Raw genomic sequence first — 15,676 nt, 5'->3', positions numbered from 1 at the left:
TAAGAAATAAAGTTATGACAGAAAAACCAAAGTTATCTTGGTGAGATGAAGACAAATGAGTTAAGCGCTCAAGACAAAAATGGAGCTTACTCATTATTAGGAGGAAAATAACAAATAAAAGCATGTCTGCTTAAAGTTTCTGCAAAAGTGGGATGAAATTACATAGAAATTGTTGATAATTTGCAACACCATCCTTGATCTTGTTGCTTTCCAAGTATCAGAGTTACATCAGGATACAAGGAAGTATCCACTTTTTCATTTTTCAGTCTATCCATTCATCTACCCATCCATCACCTCCTTTCACCCCTCCCTCCCTGGATTCCTCCACCAGCAGCAACAGTGCACCTCCTGGCCTCCTCTGCCAGCGCAGAAATGAATTATATTGCCTTTCACACCTGTTTCTGTTAAAAACCCTGCTGCACGCTGCTGTGTTGAAAAAAAATAGAAAAAAAACATTTCCAAGGGGGGTACGAGCGCTCCACCAGCTCTGCTACATCTGCGTACACGAGCGGTTAAATTAGCCTCTAATTGTATTAACGGGGGATTATGCCTTCCAGTTGGATTTTTTATACTCTCTCCCTCTCTCTGTGCATTTTACACGTTTTAAGTGGAGAAAGGAGGAGGGGGAGGAAAAAAAGCAGCTCATTGAGGGTTTGCGGGTTGGCTTCTTTTATGAGCTGCGATCACGGCTGCCCCTCGTTACACTGAGTCTGTGTACAAATAGGAGGGGAGGAGAGCCAGAATGAGACTGTTAGTGATAATGTGTATGAGAGTGTGTGTGTCCCAGTCTGCCAGGCTAATATACCGATGCTAACACTCTGAATGCCAAACCCTCCCCCTTGCACTTTCATTCTGCACACACACCTCGACTTGGGTTCAGCAAGGCAACAATCTAACTGGGGATATGGGTGGTGTGTGTAGCAGGGAGGTGGGGGTGAATTCCATCTAATTACTCTATCACATAATTTCACAAATTGCCTTTTCATAGGGGAGTGGAGAGGAGAGCATGGGGCGCGTTGGGGATTTGAGGCCTGAGCTTTCATTTACTACTCATTTCTTGTTAAATTAAACAAGAAAATACCATTTGAGAGGAGGGAGGGCCTCAGAGGTGGGGGTGAGTGTATTCTAACTGCACAATGGGGGGGGGGCAGAGAGTGGGTATGAGCTATTTCTTTATCTCATGAGTTGTCTCTTTGGTTGTAATACAAGGCAGAGGGCCAGCTTTGCCAGTTATGCAATCTGTAAAGAATTATTTCTACATAGTAAATTATAATGTTGAGCATAACATTTTTTGGTATTTCCATATAAAAACTGAAAAAAATTGTATGAAATGAATCATAACCTCACTTCTGGGTAAAAGCATATTTGTTCATCTCTCATCAAGAGTCACTGACTGTAGTGACTGCAGTCGCACCAGATGTTTAAGAATGCCAAACATTAAAGTGAGATGAGGACACCAGTGGAAAAGCCCCCCTCCTCCTTTATTTTGGTTCCCTACCAAGTTTACAGCAACATGTCAAGCTGGCAGTGAGTGGTGTGGGTCAGCCATTGGTGACAGGCGGTAAAAGCTAATGTTTGTAGCCTCTCCAGGCTGAGACAGCCAAATTCTTCCGATGAACTTGTCCCACAACATATGAGCTCATTGGGCGTGTTGGAGAGAAGTCAGAGAGCTGCGGCTGTCGTCATCATCACATATTCTGTACAACCTAACTTGTCACTGCACATGTTACAGTGACTATAAAAAGTATTCATCCCCTTAGATGTTTTACTCTTTTACTGATTTTATAAATCAATCATGGTCGATATAGTTTGGGTTTTTTTAAATAAATTACACAAAAAATATGTAATGTAAAATAAGTGATGGCATAAATATTCATCCTCTTTAAAGTGACTGACCTAATTCACCAGAGGTCCAGAAAATTGGTGCTAGTAGTCTCATAATTAGTGAAATGGGGATCACCTGAGTGCAGTGAATGTGTCACGAGTGATTTTCCTATAAAGACACATGTGTCTGGAAGGTCCAGTCACTGGCTAATCAGTATTCCTGGCTACCATTACACCATGAAGACAAAAGAACACTCTAAACAACTCAGAGAAAAGATGTGTGAGACCTATCCACACAGACTCACTGCTGTGATTGTAGCCAAATGCGCATCTACTAAATACTGGCTTGAAGTAGGTGAATATTTATGCAGTCACTTATTTAACCTTACACATTTCTATTCAATTGGCATTACTTTGTAGAAATCTGAGTTACTTTTGTATTTGATGCTTTTTGGTGTTACCCTTGTACTGTAATGTTGAAGCAACTTGACACAAGAATTTCCTTTGGGGATTAATAAAGTTCTACATTTCTGACTCCAAACTCTACTTCTTCTCCTAGTCATACTTTATTAAGACTATGATAGCAGGTAACTACAACTTTCTCCAGCATCTTTAAATAAAAGTGCTACTTTCTGCTTTAAAACCTTTGTCTTTCATCTATGTGGAAATTAACATCACTGATGGATACATGATAAAAGATAAGGAAATAACTTCAAAAACACTCTAAAAAAGCAGCCATATGTATGTACGCCACCTACTACCTACCCCGCTGGGTCGCTCCTGGTGCAGCCTGAGTTTGCCACCCACCTTCCCCTTTCTGCTCCAGCACAACAGGAACTCCCCTGAGGCAGCGAGTGTGAGGGCGAAAAAAACAGGAAATGCACTAAGGTGGGTACACAAACTTCTACCCCATTCTGTTTCATTGTTCTGTTGTGTCCCATTGTGTCTCCACTGTCAAACTCCTGCATGTTTATCATACTTGACAAATACCAGTCTCCTTTGTGTTACTCCGCAGCCCTCTGAATATGTGTGTGTATATGTGTGGCTAATTGGCATTGTGTCTATCTCTAAGAAGCCAGACTCACATCCTTCGTCTTTCTGTGAAACAAAGGCAGGCCAGCTGACGATGTTGGATCAGCTGTCCCTGTTTAGAAGAGGAAAACTGCCAGTGTAAGAGATACTGTAAATGTTTCTCCATTAGAGGTGCTACGTGTAGCATTTATAAACATAGACATGTGGTGATTGAATTAATAGTGACAAGAATGATGGGTGTAAACACATGAGACCACCTCCAGCATTTATCTGTAACCAGTGGTATTGTTAATGCAAGTGATTCTTAGAATTAAGACCACATTTCCCATAAACACAGAGGATGTTCGTCCTCTCCAGCTGTTTCTATTTGGCTTTGCTGAAGTGGTAAACATACTGGAAGAGATTTTTTTTTTCCATTTCTGAAAACTCTAGCTCTGTTTAGTGCCACAATGTACCCAATATGCCATTATGTGCCTGCATGTATGTGTGTTTTAGTCCAGTTTCTTCCCACATGGGGGAAAAAGAAAAAGTTGCATCCTCCTTATCAACATCTCCTCCTCCTCCTCTTCTCCCTTAACACTGAGTATAAACTTCCCACTGTTTCAGATCTAAGGGAGCACAATTCTCCCATAAGCCCATCTCACGCTGTAATATGACACTCTAGGTGTGTTGTTGTAATTCCACGGATGGGATGTGTGTATGTTCAAACACCTTTTCTCTATAGCCCTGAAGGTTTCAGGGAGGTGTATGGGTTGAGGTCAGGGAGTTGGAGGAGAGGTTAGTGTGTATGTGTGATGATGATGATGTGTGTGAGTTGAAGGAGAGCTTGGTGGTTTTGGGAAGGAGGTGTTGAGGGTCAGATGGAAAAGGTAGAGTACAAAATGAAACAAAAATATGGGAAGTCTTGTGAGATGTGTGCATGTGTGCGGATTTTCTGCACTCTCCTGTATATCTCTGCAAATACAACACAATAGAGCGGAGAAAGAGGCTCTGATTGGCTTCAACGCTGTTTGAAACTGAACAAGACCATGCATACCACTTATACCATTAACATAGACTACAAAGAATACTTGAGTAAAAAAGTTAAGATGCTGTCTCCATAATCCAACAACAAAATTACTCTGCATTCCCTCTGTTGGTTTGTGCAACTCAAACCAACACCCACTCAGCCAAACAATGTCTCTAAACAAACTCCTGACACAAGCAGAATGTGAGTGAAGCAATGCTGGCTAGAGTCAGTTTTGCAACTCAATTCCAAGATTGAAATTCAATTCAGAACACAGTAATGGCATCATTATCTCAGGCTCTTAAACTTTAAACCTCTATGAAGCAGTGCAACTTGTGCAAGAGCAGCCATGTTTGTATTTTTACAGGTATACCATTAAAATGTCCTTCTTAAGCTGCTATGAACATGCAACATTTTTTTTTGCTTGTTCTTCTTTCTATTATTCAAAATCTTAACTGTCTGTGTTATCCTTAGCTAAGGTTAACTAAGACAGCCACAGATGTTCCCCAATACGTTAACTGAAGATTGACACTGCAGGTACATTGGCTAACCCATGAGAAAAATCACTTCAGTCACTTTTCCTGCAAGTGCAGGGCTCATACCCAATGAAGGTAGAAGTTTTATAATGATAATTTCAGAGTGCATGTCAATTTAGAGTTTTAAAGGGGACATATTCTACCCCTTTTGAGACAAGTTTACATTGGTCTCAGAGGTCCCAAAAATATGCCTGTGAAGTCTGTTGCTGAAATAAACACTGCAGTATTGGATTTTTGTAGGTCTAAAACCCCCACTGTTTTAGTCCTGCTCAGAACAAGCTGCTTCTGTGTCTGTGGCTTTATATGTTAATGAGCTGTCTGACTCCGCCCGTGACTACACCCCTCTCAGGAGAGGAGGGCAGAACTTTCTTCCAAGCAGGTAGGGCCAACCAAACTTTGAGGCAAGGTTTAATCCCTCTGACATTAGCGTGTCATTAGGATCACATTACTACAAACAACATATAAGAGCGGTATAATGCAGTATAAATGTTATTTGATTATGCTCTATATCTTTGCTCAAAACATGCTAATATGGTTGTCTGCCTTATTTGGGATACGGGTCATCAAACTAACTTTCTGAAGAACTGTCCACACTCCTGCAGCTTTATTTCTATAGAGCTGAAATGCAGAGCAAATGACTCTGAGCAAATTCTGCAACAATGAAAATGCAAACTTTCTTGTCCTACTAAATACACTCCTCTTGCTTTACAACTCTCAGAATATGTTTTCTTGTATGTTTGCTTTGGTGTGCTATTCAAAAATGTTGGCGTTAAGCTGTATGTGATATTGTAAAAGCTGTTTAAAGTCAGCCTTCTATTTACTGTCAGCTCACTGGTACATTGTATATTTTCCCACACTATTCCCCCTCAGACCATGTGTGATGTTGTCAGCTGGCGCTTAAGGCGTTGGTAATCCTTGTGATAATTCAGAGAAAATAAAGCCAAACCACAGGCCTTTGCAGCATCTCAGGCATCTGTTAAATAATGACAGATTTGTTCTTAATAAGATTCATCTATGTATGTGCAGTTATGGCCAGGGGCGTCTCTCCTCGGCTTCAACCTTATTCAGTTTCAGCAGAAGAGGAGCAAGAGCGCAGGCTGCAGAGATGGCTGGCAGATTACACAGGCCTCTGTCTTTGAAGTGTTCACCCTACGAACAGGGATACATTGAGGATAAGAGAGGGGTTTCTCGTGATGTGTGAGTGTCAGAGGCTGTGCACACATTGTGTTCCTTTCTGTTCAAGTTTTTTGTGTCAAATAAGACAGGAACAGGGTAAGAAAGATAGAAAAATAAGAGCTGGTGGATGTGTAGAGGACTAAGAAAGCCTGCAGCTGTGAGAAGTGAACAGATTATGTGAAACTGAGAGCAACCATGAACTTTAACTGCTTCATTCAACTCACTGTTAGGTGCTGGAAGAGCCATGCTCTCATTATATTGGTGGCCACCTTAGGGAAGATCCCCCTCTTCTTGTTGCGTTTCTTTTCTTTATCCGGGTCATCGTCGTCCCCTGTGCTCGGTGAGGCTACGCTGTTGTCCAGGCCATCACCTGTCACATGACAAGAAACAGGAAGAGACAGCGCAGATCAGACACACAGTTTGTTTACTCCCAGCATTCGCCGCGCCTCAGCAGTCAAAAGGAATAAATACGATTTCGAAGGAATTCTGGAGGGCTTTGTATGCACAGACGGAGGGGTATAGAGACACAACAATGGCAAGCAGAGAATGGCTGGAAAACAGCACCTCATAAATGCATTCATTTTTAATACATTTATAAATAACCCTGCCTTTCATTTTTCTCCCCCCGTCACTTGAAAACACAGAGAGCGCTCGCATCTTTCCGCTAGAAAGAGAGGCAGAAGGAGAGCACAAAGGACTTGTAAGGTCGCATTTCCCCACTCTCCCATCCTAGCCTGCGCAGAATTGAAAATGACAGAGAGATTTAGTCTTTATTATCCTGAGGGGAAAATAGTTATTGAAGCGTCGCCCCAGCGCATTCTGCCATTTTACCTGAGGTGGAAAGAGTAACACGGCACTACAAAAGGGGAGGTTGCAGGAGGGGGAAGCGGGAAAATAAAAGGAAAATAGGTGGAAAAAAGAAAGTCAGAGGCACAAACAGCGCTAACAAAGCTAGCTGCTTTTCATAACAATGGCGTCATGGCTGCTTACAGCAACCTGTAGGGCTTCGATAAGGCTCCATTAAGGCCAGTTAACCTCACCTAAGGGGAGACAGCTTAGAGTATTTGAACACTGAAGGGGAAAAGTGAAAGGAAGGCACTCTGCGGGCCTTTTCTCTGTATTCAGACTCAACATGAACCCACACAGCACATATTCAAAACTACCCAATTACTGTACGCTTTCTATACAGCTCCAGTGCACAGAAAGAGGCTCTCCAAATCTGAGGCTGTGAAAAGCCTAATTGTTATTATCATTATTCAAAAATGCGAGCCCCCCCCCCCTTGATAATCATAAAAGAAACATGAGGCGAGGTAAACAAGTGGCGCCCTCACTGCTGGAAATTTCAGCGCCTGATAACTGACTTTTGTCCCGTTTCGCCTCTCTCAAGTGAAGTGAGGAGGAAGAAAAATAAGAGATGCTGAAGCTGTGCACAGAATTGGATCCAGTTATTTATTGATTACACACAAAGCTCTTCTAAAGCTTCCCGGTCTATTCACTGTGGTGAGAGGAGATAACTGCATTCTGAGCGGGCCCCGTACTCCGCTAACTTACAGAGGGCGACACCCAGCACCTAGCTAAACCCTAAGCCCCCGATTCATCGATAATTAATGGGGATGTTGGCGCTAATCCGGTTGGAGATGACTTTTTTCCAGCCTGCCACATCAATGGAATAATCAAGGGCCTAAAACCCAGGCCTTTGCTCCCCATTACCTCAGGCAAAAGAATTCCTGAAAGCATGCCTGGAGGGCACCTGAATTATATACACCATTAGGAGAGAGAGGCTCTCAACGATCCATACGAAACAACACTCTCTGCTAGCTCTCACTCACTCTCTCCCTCTCGCTCCGACTGTTCTGGCAGAAGGAGATACATATGCACACATATTGAAGGCTTTCTAATGAACCTCGCGTGGAAGTGGAGGTGACGCTGCAGAGGATGGGGGAGGGATAAAACAAGCGCTTGCTTTTTCATAAAGGGGTGTGATTCTGATTCAAACACCAACCAATGCACATTAATAATGCACAAATGCATGTAAAGCAGGGTGCAGGGTGCAGGCTATTGTAGGACCACAAAATGGTCAGAGTTTAGACCTTCAAGGTTCAAGTGCCTTTGAGAATCAGCAACTTCTTACTGGGTGAGGAAAGTAACTGGAAAATGAAGAATTTCCTTCTTGAAAAATAAATGTAAAGTACATTTGAATGCACATTTCTAATCTCATGTATTCAGTTTTCCAATCATGTAGTCCTGAAAGCACTGACTTATACATTCAAGATGTGCTGATTAATATTCGGATCAATTTATTTACTTTTTAGTCTTTTGAAATGTCAGAATATTCTGGAGAAAAAAATCACAAGCAATTTCTAAATCTAAAAGAAGAAAATAATAAACCAGGCCTTTATTATTTAAATAAAAACTTAAATAAATGATTAATAAATTACTCTTTTCTCATTGTTTTTCAGCTCATCGCTCATACAAACCCCTGAAATACATATTCAAATAATCCACTCCTTACACCCAGCTTCTAGATGTCTTCCTGTCTGAAAAACACACTCACATTGCAGGCTTCAGTTACATCATTAGCCCGGGACAAATGCAGCCTGGGCTTAACAAGTCAGCTTTTTCTGCCTACTGTTTCAGGGCTAAAATCCACACACCCCTCCCTCCTTCTTCCCCTCTCTCTTTCTCTCTCTCTCTCTATTTCCACTACATCCCGCCTGCCTGCTGGAAAAGCAGGGGTGAGCCGAGTCGAGGCCCTGTAATCTTAGACCAGATTTTCATTGGAAGCAAATGCTTTCAATCCGTCGTAAAGACCGGCTCATGTTCAGCAAAGCCTACAATAACAAACCTAGGGGCTCGTCCCATGCGAGTTGGGAAAACAGAAGCGAACCGGCCGGAGTACCCGCTCGCTCGGATCACGAGCGAGTGAGCGAGTTAGAGAGCAAGTGAGGGAGTGAGTGTGAATGCAAGTGAGCAAGAGAGGGAGTGGGCGAGCGGGCAGCCTCAGGAAGAGGTAAGAAATCGTGAGAAGCATGGAGAGAGGGGCAAAAAGAGAAAGGGTAAGAAGAAATGGAGAAACAAAGAGAGTAAATTAGCGATTAATAGTGCTGCATGATTTTGGGTGTGGTAATGATACTCTTACCACTTCAATTACACTATTCCATCTCATCTGAATCCTCTTTGGTCATTGGGCTGCAAATTTTCCAGCTTTTTATCAAGTATGCTGTCTGTGTCATGTTTTTATCTTTCTTTTTACTCTTAAAGAAATAGGATTAGTCCAAAGATTGCCCTCTAACCTTTAGGCTGCCCCTGCCTCATATAGTAGAACATTATACTGCAACATATTGGACATATTGTGCAGTACTGCATCATATCTATTGATATGTGGTGAATAAAATGAAATGTAAGCAGCAACTATGATCTTTAAGACTCTTAGCCATAACCATATAGAACCTCTCATAATCAATAATTTAATACATGCCAAGGCTTTCTTATATCACAGTCCAATACTATATATATATATATATATATATATATGCTTATCACCAAGATCTCCTACAAACATCCCCAAAAATAATGGAGCAGAAATTAAATTAGTAGTCTAAGAGTGAAGTAACCAGAAAGGTGAAACCTCACCGCCAAAATACATCCCTTTCTTTCTACTATCCTCAGAAGCTTTTAAATAAGTCTGGCCTATAGACATTAGCTTTACCTAGAGGGGCAAAAGGAAAGAGGCGAGCTAGAAAAGGGCCGTCAATTTTATTGGCATTTCCATTTTCACTGCAATTTGATACCAATCACCTCTGCAAGGTCTGGGGCTAATTTCTGCTTTGCTATAGCCCCGGCAAGCTGAGGGGAGAGCAGGAGGCAGGAGGAGAGGGAAAAAAGAGAGATTATGGAAGAGAGGAAGAGTGAAGCAGAAAAGGTGTTGAAGCTGTGTCTGGCAGCCATGTTGAGGAAATGTCAATGGTGTTTCCTCAGTTTGTGAGAGAGATGTGGGGGTAAACACGAAAAGAAAGTGAATGAAAGATAGTGAAAGTAGTAGGGAAGAGAGGGATGGGAGGAAGGGATATTGGACATTCATGCTACTTTAAAGGAAACTGTAAAGGAGGAAAAACTCATGTAAGTCAGTTTGATCATGTTCATTGCAAGGCAGAGAGTCTTTTGAATTTAAGTTGACATTTTCGATGCCAAAAATGCGATTACAATCTTTGTATTTTCAGTGGGAATAAATCCTGGTTAAATAAAGGTTAAATAAAATAAATAAATTTTTTAAGGTATATTTTTGGGCATTTAATGCCTTTTTTCATCAAGGAGGACAGTGGAAAGAGTGGGAAACAGGGATTAGAGAGTGGGGGGAAGCATGTAGGAAAGGAGCCACAGGCTGGACTTGAACCCAGGCCAACAGAGTACATGGGGCGCGCCTGAACCACTAATCCATTTGCACCCCAAGGCAATTGAAATCTATGAAGAAAGTAAAGTCCTGCTGTCTGCCTTTATTTGAACATCAGACTTCTGTAAAAGCTGAAGAATAACTGTTTTTGATGGTTTTCTGGAGACTTCTCTCAAGGATGTGCACAATTAGCCACTGAAAACATTTGAGTTTTCAATCGTTGCTATTTGGTACCAATATTTGTAGTCAGTTCAACTAATTAGTAATATTTTTATGCCCACAGTGCCAGTTATGTTAGCCACATAGGAATAACCCTAATCTGGCATTTACAACTAAGATGCTGTTGTGTTTTTGTGTTCTCTCAAGCACCTTTGGCATACTCAAAAGATGAGATTATGTCTTTTTTGTTCCATAGTGTTTCAGGGCTAGTTGCTAGCATGCTTCAAATGGCAGGAAACTTCAGGTGTATTGGTGTATTTGCTCATCATGTCCTAAATTACGCAATATCTGTTTTGTTTTGTTTGTTTTTTTTCACAGTACAGTGAGCCCTGATTAGGGATGCACAATATAATCAGTATGATACCTTCTTATTTGGCAAGGCATCAATGGAAAGAAAGTGTTTCCATTGCAAAGCCATTGTTTTTCTGCTGGTGTGGAATAAAACTGGAGAATCAGTGGTTTCAAATTATGCAAATTATTGGTATTGGCTAAAATTATTTTGTAAATATCAGCATGCAAATATCACCAATATTGTGCACCCCTGTCCTTGAGTCAACAGACAAAAAGTTGACAATCCAGTGGTTCAATGATGAAAGTGGTAAACTATCTACTTAGCCAGGTGGCTAGTAAGTCAATAAAGCCACCAAGTCAGACTACTAACAAACAAAACAACCTTCCACCAATAATCCAGTCAGTTGGAAAACTAGTCAAGCAGCCAGTAAGTCAGTCAGCCAACAAACCAGTCAGACAGAGTTTATACACAGGCTGCATTGCTCATTAAGAGCATCAGCAGAGCTAGGCTAGGCTAGCATACTCCAGTCACCCCACGAGTAAAAAAGCCACAGGCACAACTCGAAGCCTGGTCCACTGATCAGCCATGACAACATCTTTGCAACTAGTAAAAGGAGGGGCTGGGTGGGGGGAGGGGAGGGGGTGAATCAATGCAGGATGGAGGGGGTGCATGTTCGTGTGTGAAGAATGCATGCATGCATGGATGTGCATTGGTCTGTACGTGTGTGTGTCTATCTCCGTCTTTCTTTATGTGTGTGTGTTTCCAGCCACAGAGGCTCTGAATGTTGTGTGTGTGTGCCCATGAGTGTGTGTATGTGGCAATTAGGGAGCAGGCCAGTGACTGGAAGGAGCCAGGGGCAGTTGAAATGCCCCGGGGCCAACCAAGGGAAGGAATATTTTATCAGTCCCCTCACACGCTGTATACACTCTCACATACACACTGTGAGCAAACAGATAATGACGTAAAATCTAGGTTAGCTTTTTTCATGCATTTTCACTAGCTTCGTTAGCATTAGCTAAACAGGCCCTTGCTTCTATGCTCATTCAGCTTCAATGGCTTTTATTCGAGTTTTTCCACCACTTCATGTTTCATTTGTGCTTTCCTGTCTTTCCTACTTCATTACTTTTCTTCTCGTTCCCTGTCTGCTGGAGTGGGTGGTTGCATGGAGGGTATCTGGAGTGTAATGTGAGGGATTTTTGTGTCCTTTGTAAACCAACCAACAAAAAAGAATTAATTCTGCACTTATCAAATGTAAGTATAGATGCATTTAAACTTGGCCCTCAATGTTTAATATCCTTGTCCTCTTCAACTAGTGGCTCCTAATGATGCTGCCTCTCCTCTCTTTATCTCTTTGTCATGTGTCTTCATCACTTCTCTACATCTCTCTGTCTCAAGGCATACCCTGACATTATCAAGCAGTATCTAGGCTAATCTGTTATGATCTGATTATGAACCATCTCTCAGTGTAAGACACAGATTGGTACTACCTGCCCCCTCTACACAGGGCGAGCGTGCCATTCCGAGGTGTCAGCCATTTTTCTGCTGCCTGGCAAATTAACAACCGTGAACACACCAGTCAGTCATCTGCGAACAGTGATCTCATCTGACACGTCGCTCCTAGCACTATGCAAAAGAATAATGGCATTTAGCTTTCATGTAATTTTTGTTCATTCATAGAAGCACTGCTGAGAGCAAGAATAAAGGGGTTATAAATATTAGCTTTGTGCCAGATGTCATGAGACAGATCCTGTGGCAGGAATCACTCACAGATGGCTAAACGTTTTCTGAGATGTTTTTATCGGTTCAGATAGAAGGAAAGAGAGACAGAAGAGGGACAAGTCTTTTACGTTTATGACAGTGCATTTATTCCACAGGCTGTTTGTTACCAGAGATGAAGAAAGGGATCTTTCCTTGAGAGTGCAAGTGACCCGGAGCTGATCTCTCATGGGCCACTCCTAGAGTTTCACACCCCAGAAAGCTCACATGACCCTGGGTTGGCTGCACCAGGCGAAGCCCAGGCCTCAGGGACCTGCTATCCTGTTCCACATGGGATATACACATCCCGCACTGGCTGGCAAGAAATTCATACACACACCCACACAGAAATGCACTCAAAACATGATACATAAACCACGCACGCACGTGCAGTCTTACATTCACTAAAGTGCTCTCCGTCTTGCTATTTTCCTCTGATGCAAAACACACACATGCACATACACTGCATTCCCAGAAATCCTCAGAGAGGTAGAGAAGGGCTTGCAAGAGGGAGGGAGAGAAAAAAGTGGCGTTTATTGTATTCAGGCCATTCATAAGCTCTAGACTGGAGGAGGGGGAGTATAGGGGGGTTTGCAGGCAGTAGGGGGTTCCCTTTGCATGGCTCTAGAGGCCCCTCCCACCTTCAAAAATTCTGAACATGCAGAAATTCCTTGCAACACAATTCCCAACTAGGGGCACATTTTCGAAAGCATCTCTCCCCTTACTGCTAACACACACTTGCATGCAGCCGTTTCTGAGGATCTTCCATGAGGCAACTTTCCAATTATGACGAGCAAAGTGTTTAAAACCAACACACACACTCACTCACTTCAATACAAAACACTCTCTGTGACCAATGCAGTTTCGGCTCTCTTTTATTCAGGGCGAGAGAAATCCCCTCCACTATTCTGCGCATAATGACATGCGCTGTGGACAAAACAGTATGACTCGTCTAGACTTTTTTTCCTGCCTTTGCCAGAGAGACACTCAATTATTTTCAACTTCAGCCAACGCATTTGGAACTTATCACTCAGAAGCAAACACTAAGCTTTAGAGAACGCACATTGACTACAATATAATGAACACAAAGATTAAAGAAAGTTGTCATTATTACAAAAGAAAAACTGAGGCTTGCAAGTTACACAATCAGGGGAGAGCTAAGTAATTACTTCCTGTAATCAAAGACAATTGCATTCAAGTAATTACAGTAAATAATGAGCTTCTTGCAACAACAAAGCCAGGTACTTTGACTGATGACAGTTTTGTGAATCAGCACTGACAGATTCAATAATGACACTTAACTGGTGAGTCATTTGCAAGGCTTTTTTGTAATTAAAGCACACCGGAGACTTGTTGCATGAATTTGAGCCAAAGTTAAGAGCAATTATTTCACTCGTGGGGATGTGATGATAAGAGAGCAGGAAGCAGGAGCAGGAGAATGTGTTTAACTAACAACAGAAAAACAAAAAACATGGATCACTTATCTCATTCATGAGGTTATTGAAAGCATAAGTCAAATGCTCAGGTTATGTGCCATATATTAAATGTATCTGACTATACTGTTTTTGGCTGACCGCTGAGGTCAGCCCTACAGATGGCTCTGTCCCTGTCTGACTGACTGACTGAGTGATGCTATTTTGAAGGCCCTAACATAACAGAGTTGCGTTTGCTTGTACTGAATGCTGGCAGTGATGGCTGCCTCCACTGTGTTAACTAGAGCCATACATACAGAGTTACACTATGGGTGGGGTTTAGGGGGACTGAATGCCCTCTAATGGCTGCCTCCACTACTCTAAATACTGCACATTTAGCGTTAGCCCCTGTTTCACCTGAACTGGGCCACATTTCTGTATGACAAAGAATAAAAAACAACCATATAAACTTTTCATGTTGGGAAAGATGTTTCACTCTTCTGCTGACCTGCTTTGGCATGACTATGTGATAGTTGAGGGGGGGAAAAGGTAACTTCTTGTGTGAATGCTTGTGTACGCTGACTGCTCAAGGAGCGATTAGCTCTGAATTAGTCACCGCAGCACTTAGTCAAAATGACATTTTTTTATTAAAACCAGGAAAGATACCAACACTAAAAGCTTTATGTGACAGAAAGAGTGTTCTTGCTCGTCTGCCAAACCACTTCAGCATGAGTGTGTGATAGTTAAAGGGGGAAAGGGTAACTTATTGTGCTTGTATACAATGGCTGCTGGCCGAACATTAATCCCCTCCCCCCGGTTAATAGGGTTCATAGGGCTATTTGCTTATGTTTCTGGTGGATTGTTGTTGTTGTTTTTGACATGAGACACCATGAGGGAAGTTACTCACTGAGTTAGAGTTCTCACCTGTGACTTTAGGTCACAGACGGGATGCAAGGACACAGAGTGCATTCTTCAACAGTATGCAGTGCCTTGCTATGAGGCTGACTTTGTTCCTGCCAGAAGAGACCCATCCTGCCACAGATTTTCAAGAGTTACTGCAGCTTTGTCATACTGCAAAATATTTAACACTTTCAAAAGTGCAGTTTAACTATATGCTGTGTAGACCAACATAGACACTTTTGTTAATATATGAGTGATAAACAAGCCCTTTTACTTGAACTTGGAGAAATGTAGCCAGAGTAACTGTACCTTTACTTCAACATAATAGTCGTGTAAATTTTCTCTCACTAATGTGAACAAAGCTCAGTTTCAAACACCCAATTTAGGGCTTAACTTTGTTTTTGCAACTTTGTTCCCTGATATTGTATCAGCAATCAATTTCCTTCTTGTCTCTGAAAGACGTTCTGTATCTTCATGTGTTATGGCTGAGGTTCATACGCTGATGTCTCTGAGAGAGAAAGGGAGGCGGGGGGATCAGGCCTGTTGACATAGCCATAGGTGATGGCAAAAATGTCAGTGTAAATGTGACTGCTCTCTCTGTGCCATTTTCCCGTAAAGGGTCATCACCACAGGCTGCCTGACACGCTGGAAACTGCCTCAAGCATGGGGCACCGACACGACATTAAACTGCGGTGCACCTCCACACACATTAATACATACACACACTTCGAGACCACCTTTTATTCCCACTTCCAGATCAGTTGAGAGAGAAAGAACGGGGTAGAAAAAGGAGCAGACAGTACAAGCTGAAATGAAAGTGTAAGGCGATGAATTCACCCTTTCATGTCAAGCACTTCTGCTGTGTAACTATTGATTTTTCCCCTCTTGCCTTTGTGCTGCCGTTTTCTTCTTTTTCTAACCTGAAGATAGAGGGCCAGACTTGGTTCAAATGAGAGCACTTGTAAAGGGGGGCCCACAGATTCTTTGCCTCACTGAAGGAAAGTCCTCACACACAAATGCACAACACAAAATGGTACGATTACTGAAATAGTGCCTCTTTTGCTGCTTTCTCACTCTTAACTCTCACTGTCTCGATTGTTTCACTGCCTCTCAGATGGCTTTTGACACCTTTGA

The 15,676-nt window shown here is 42.2% G+C and overlaps 1 protein-coding gene across 1 annotated transcript in view; it reads right to left on the bottom strand.

The window, feature by feature from the left end:
- meis1b (Meis homeobox 1 b) overlaps positions 1-15,676 on the bottom strand; it is a 98,341-nt gene that overhangs the window by 49,907 nt on the left and 32,758 nt on the right. The window contains exon 8 of the mRNA XM_041789093.1: positions 5,799-5,944. Coding sequence (XP_041645027.1) covers positions 5,799-5,944 — 146 coding nt within the window. The remainder of the gene's footprint in view (positions 1-5,798; positions 5,945-15,676) is intronic.

Source organism: Cheilinus undulatus, linkage group 6 (assembly GCF_018320785.1).
Source record: "Cheilinus undulatus linkage group 6, ASM1832078v1, whole genome shotgun sequence".
Lineage (NCBI taxonomy): Eukaryota > Metazoa > Chordata > Actinopteri > Labriformes > Labridae > Cheilinus > Cheilinus undulatus.
This window is presented reverse-complemented; position numbering and strand designations above follow the sequence as displayed.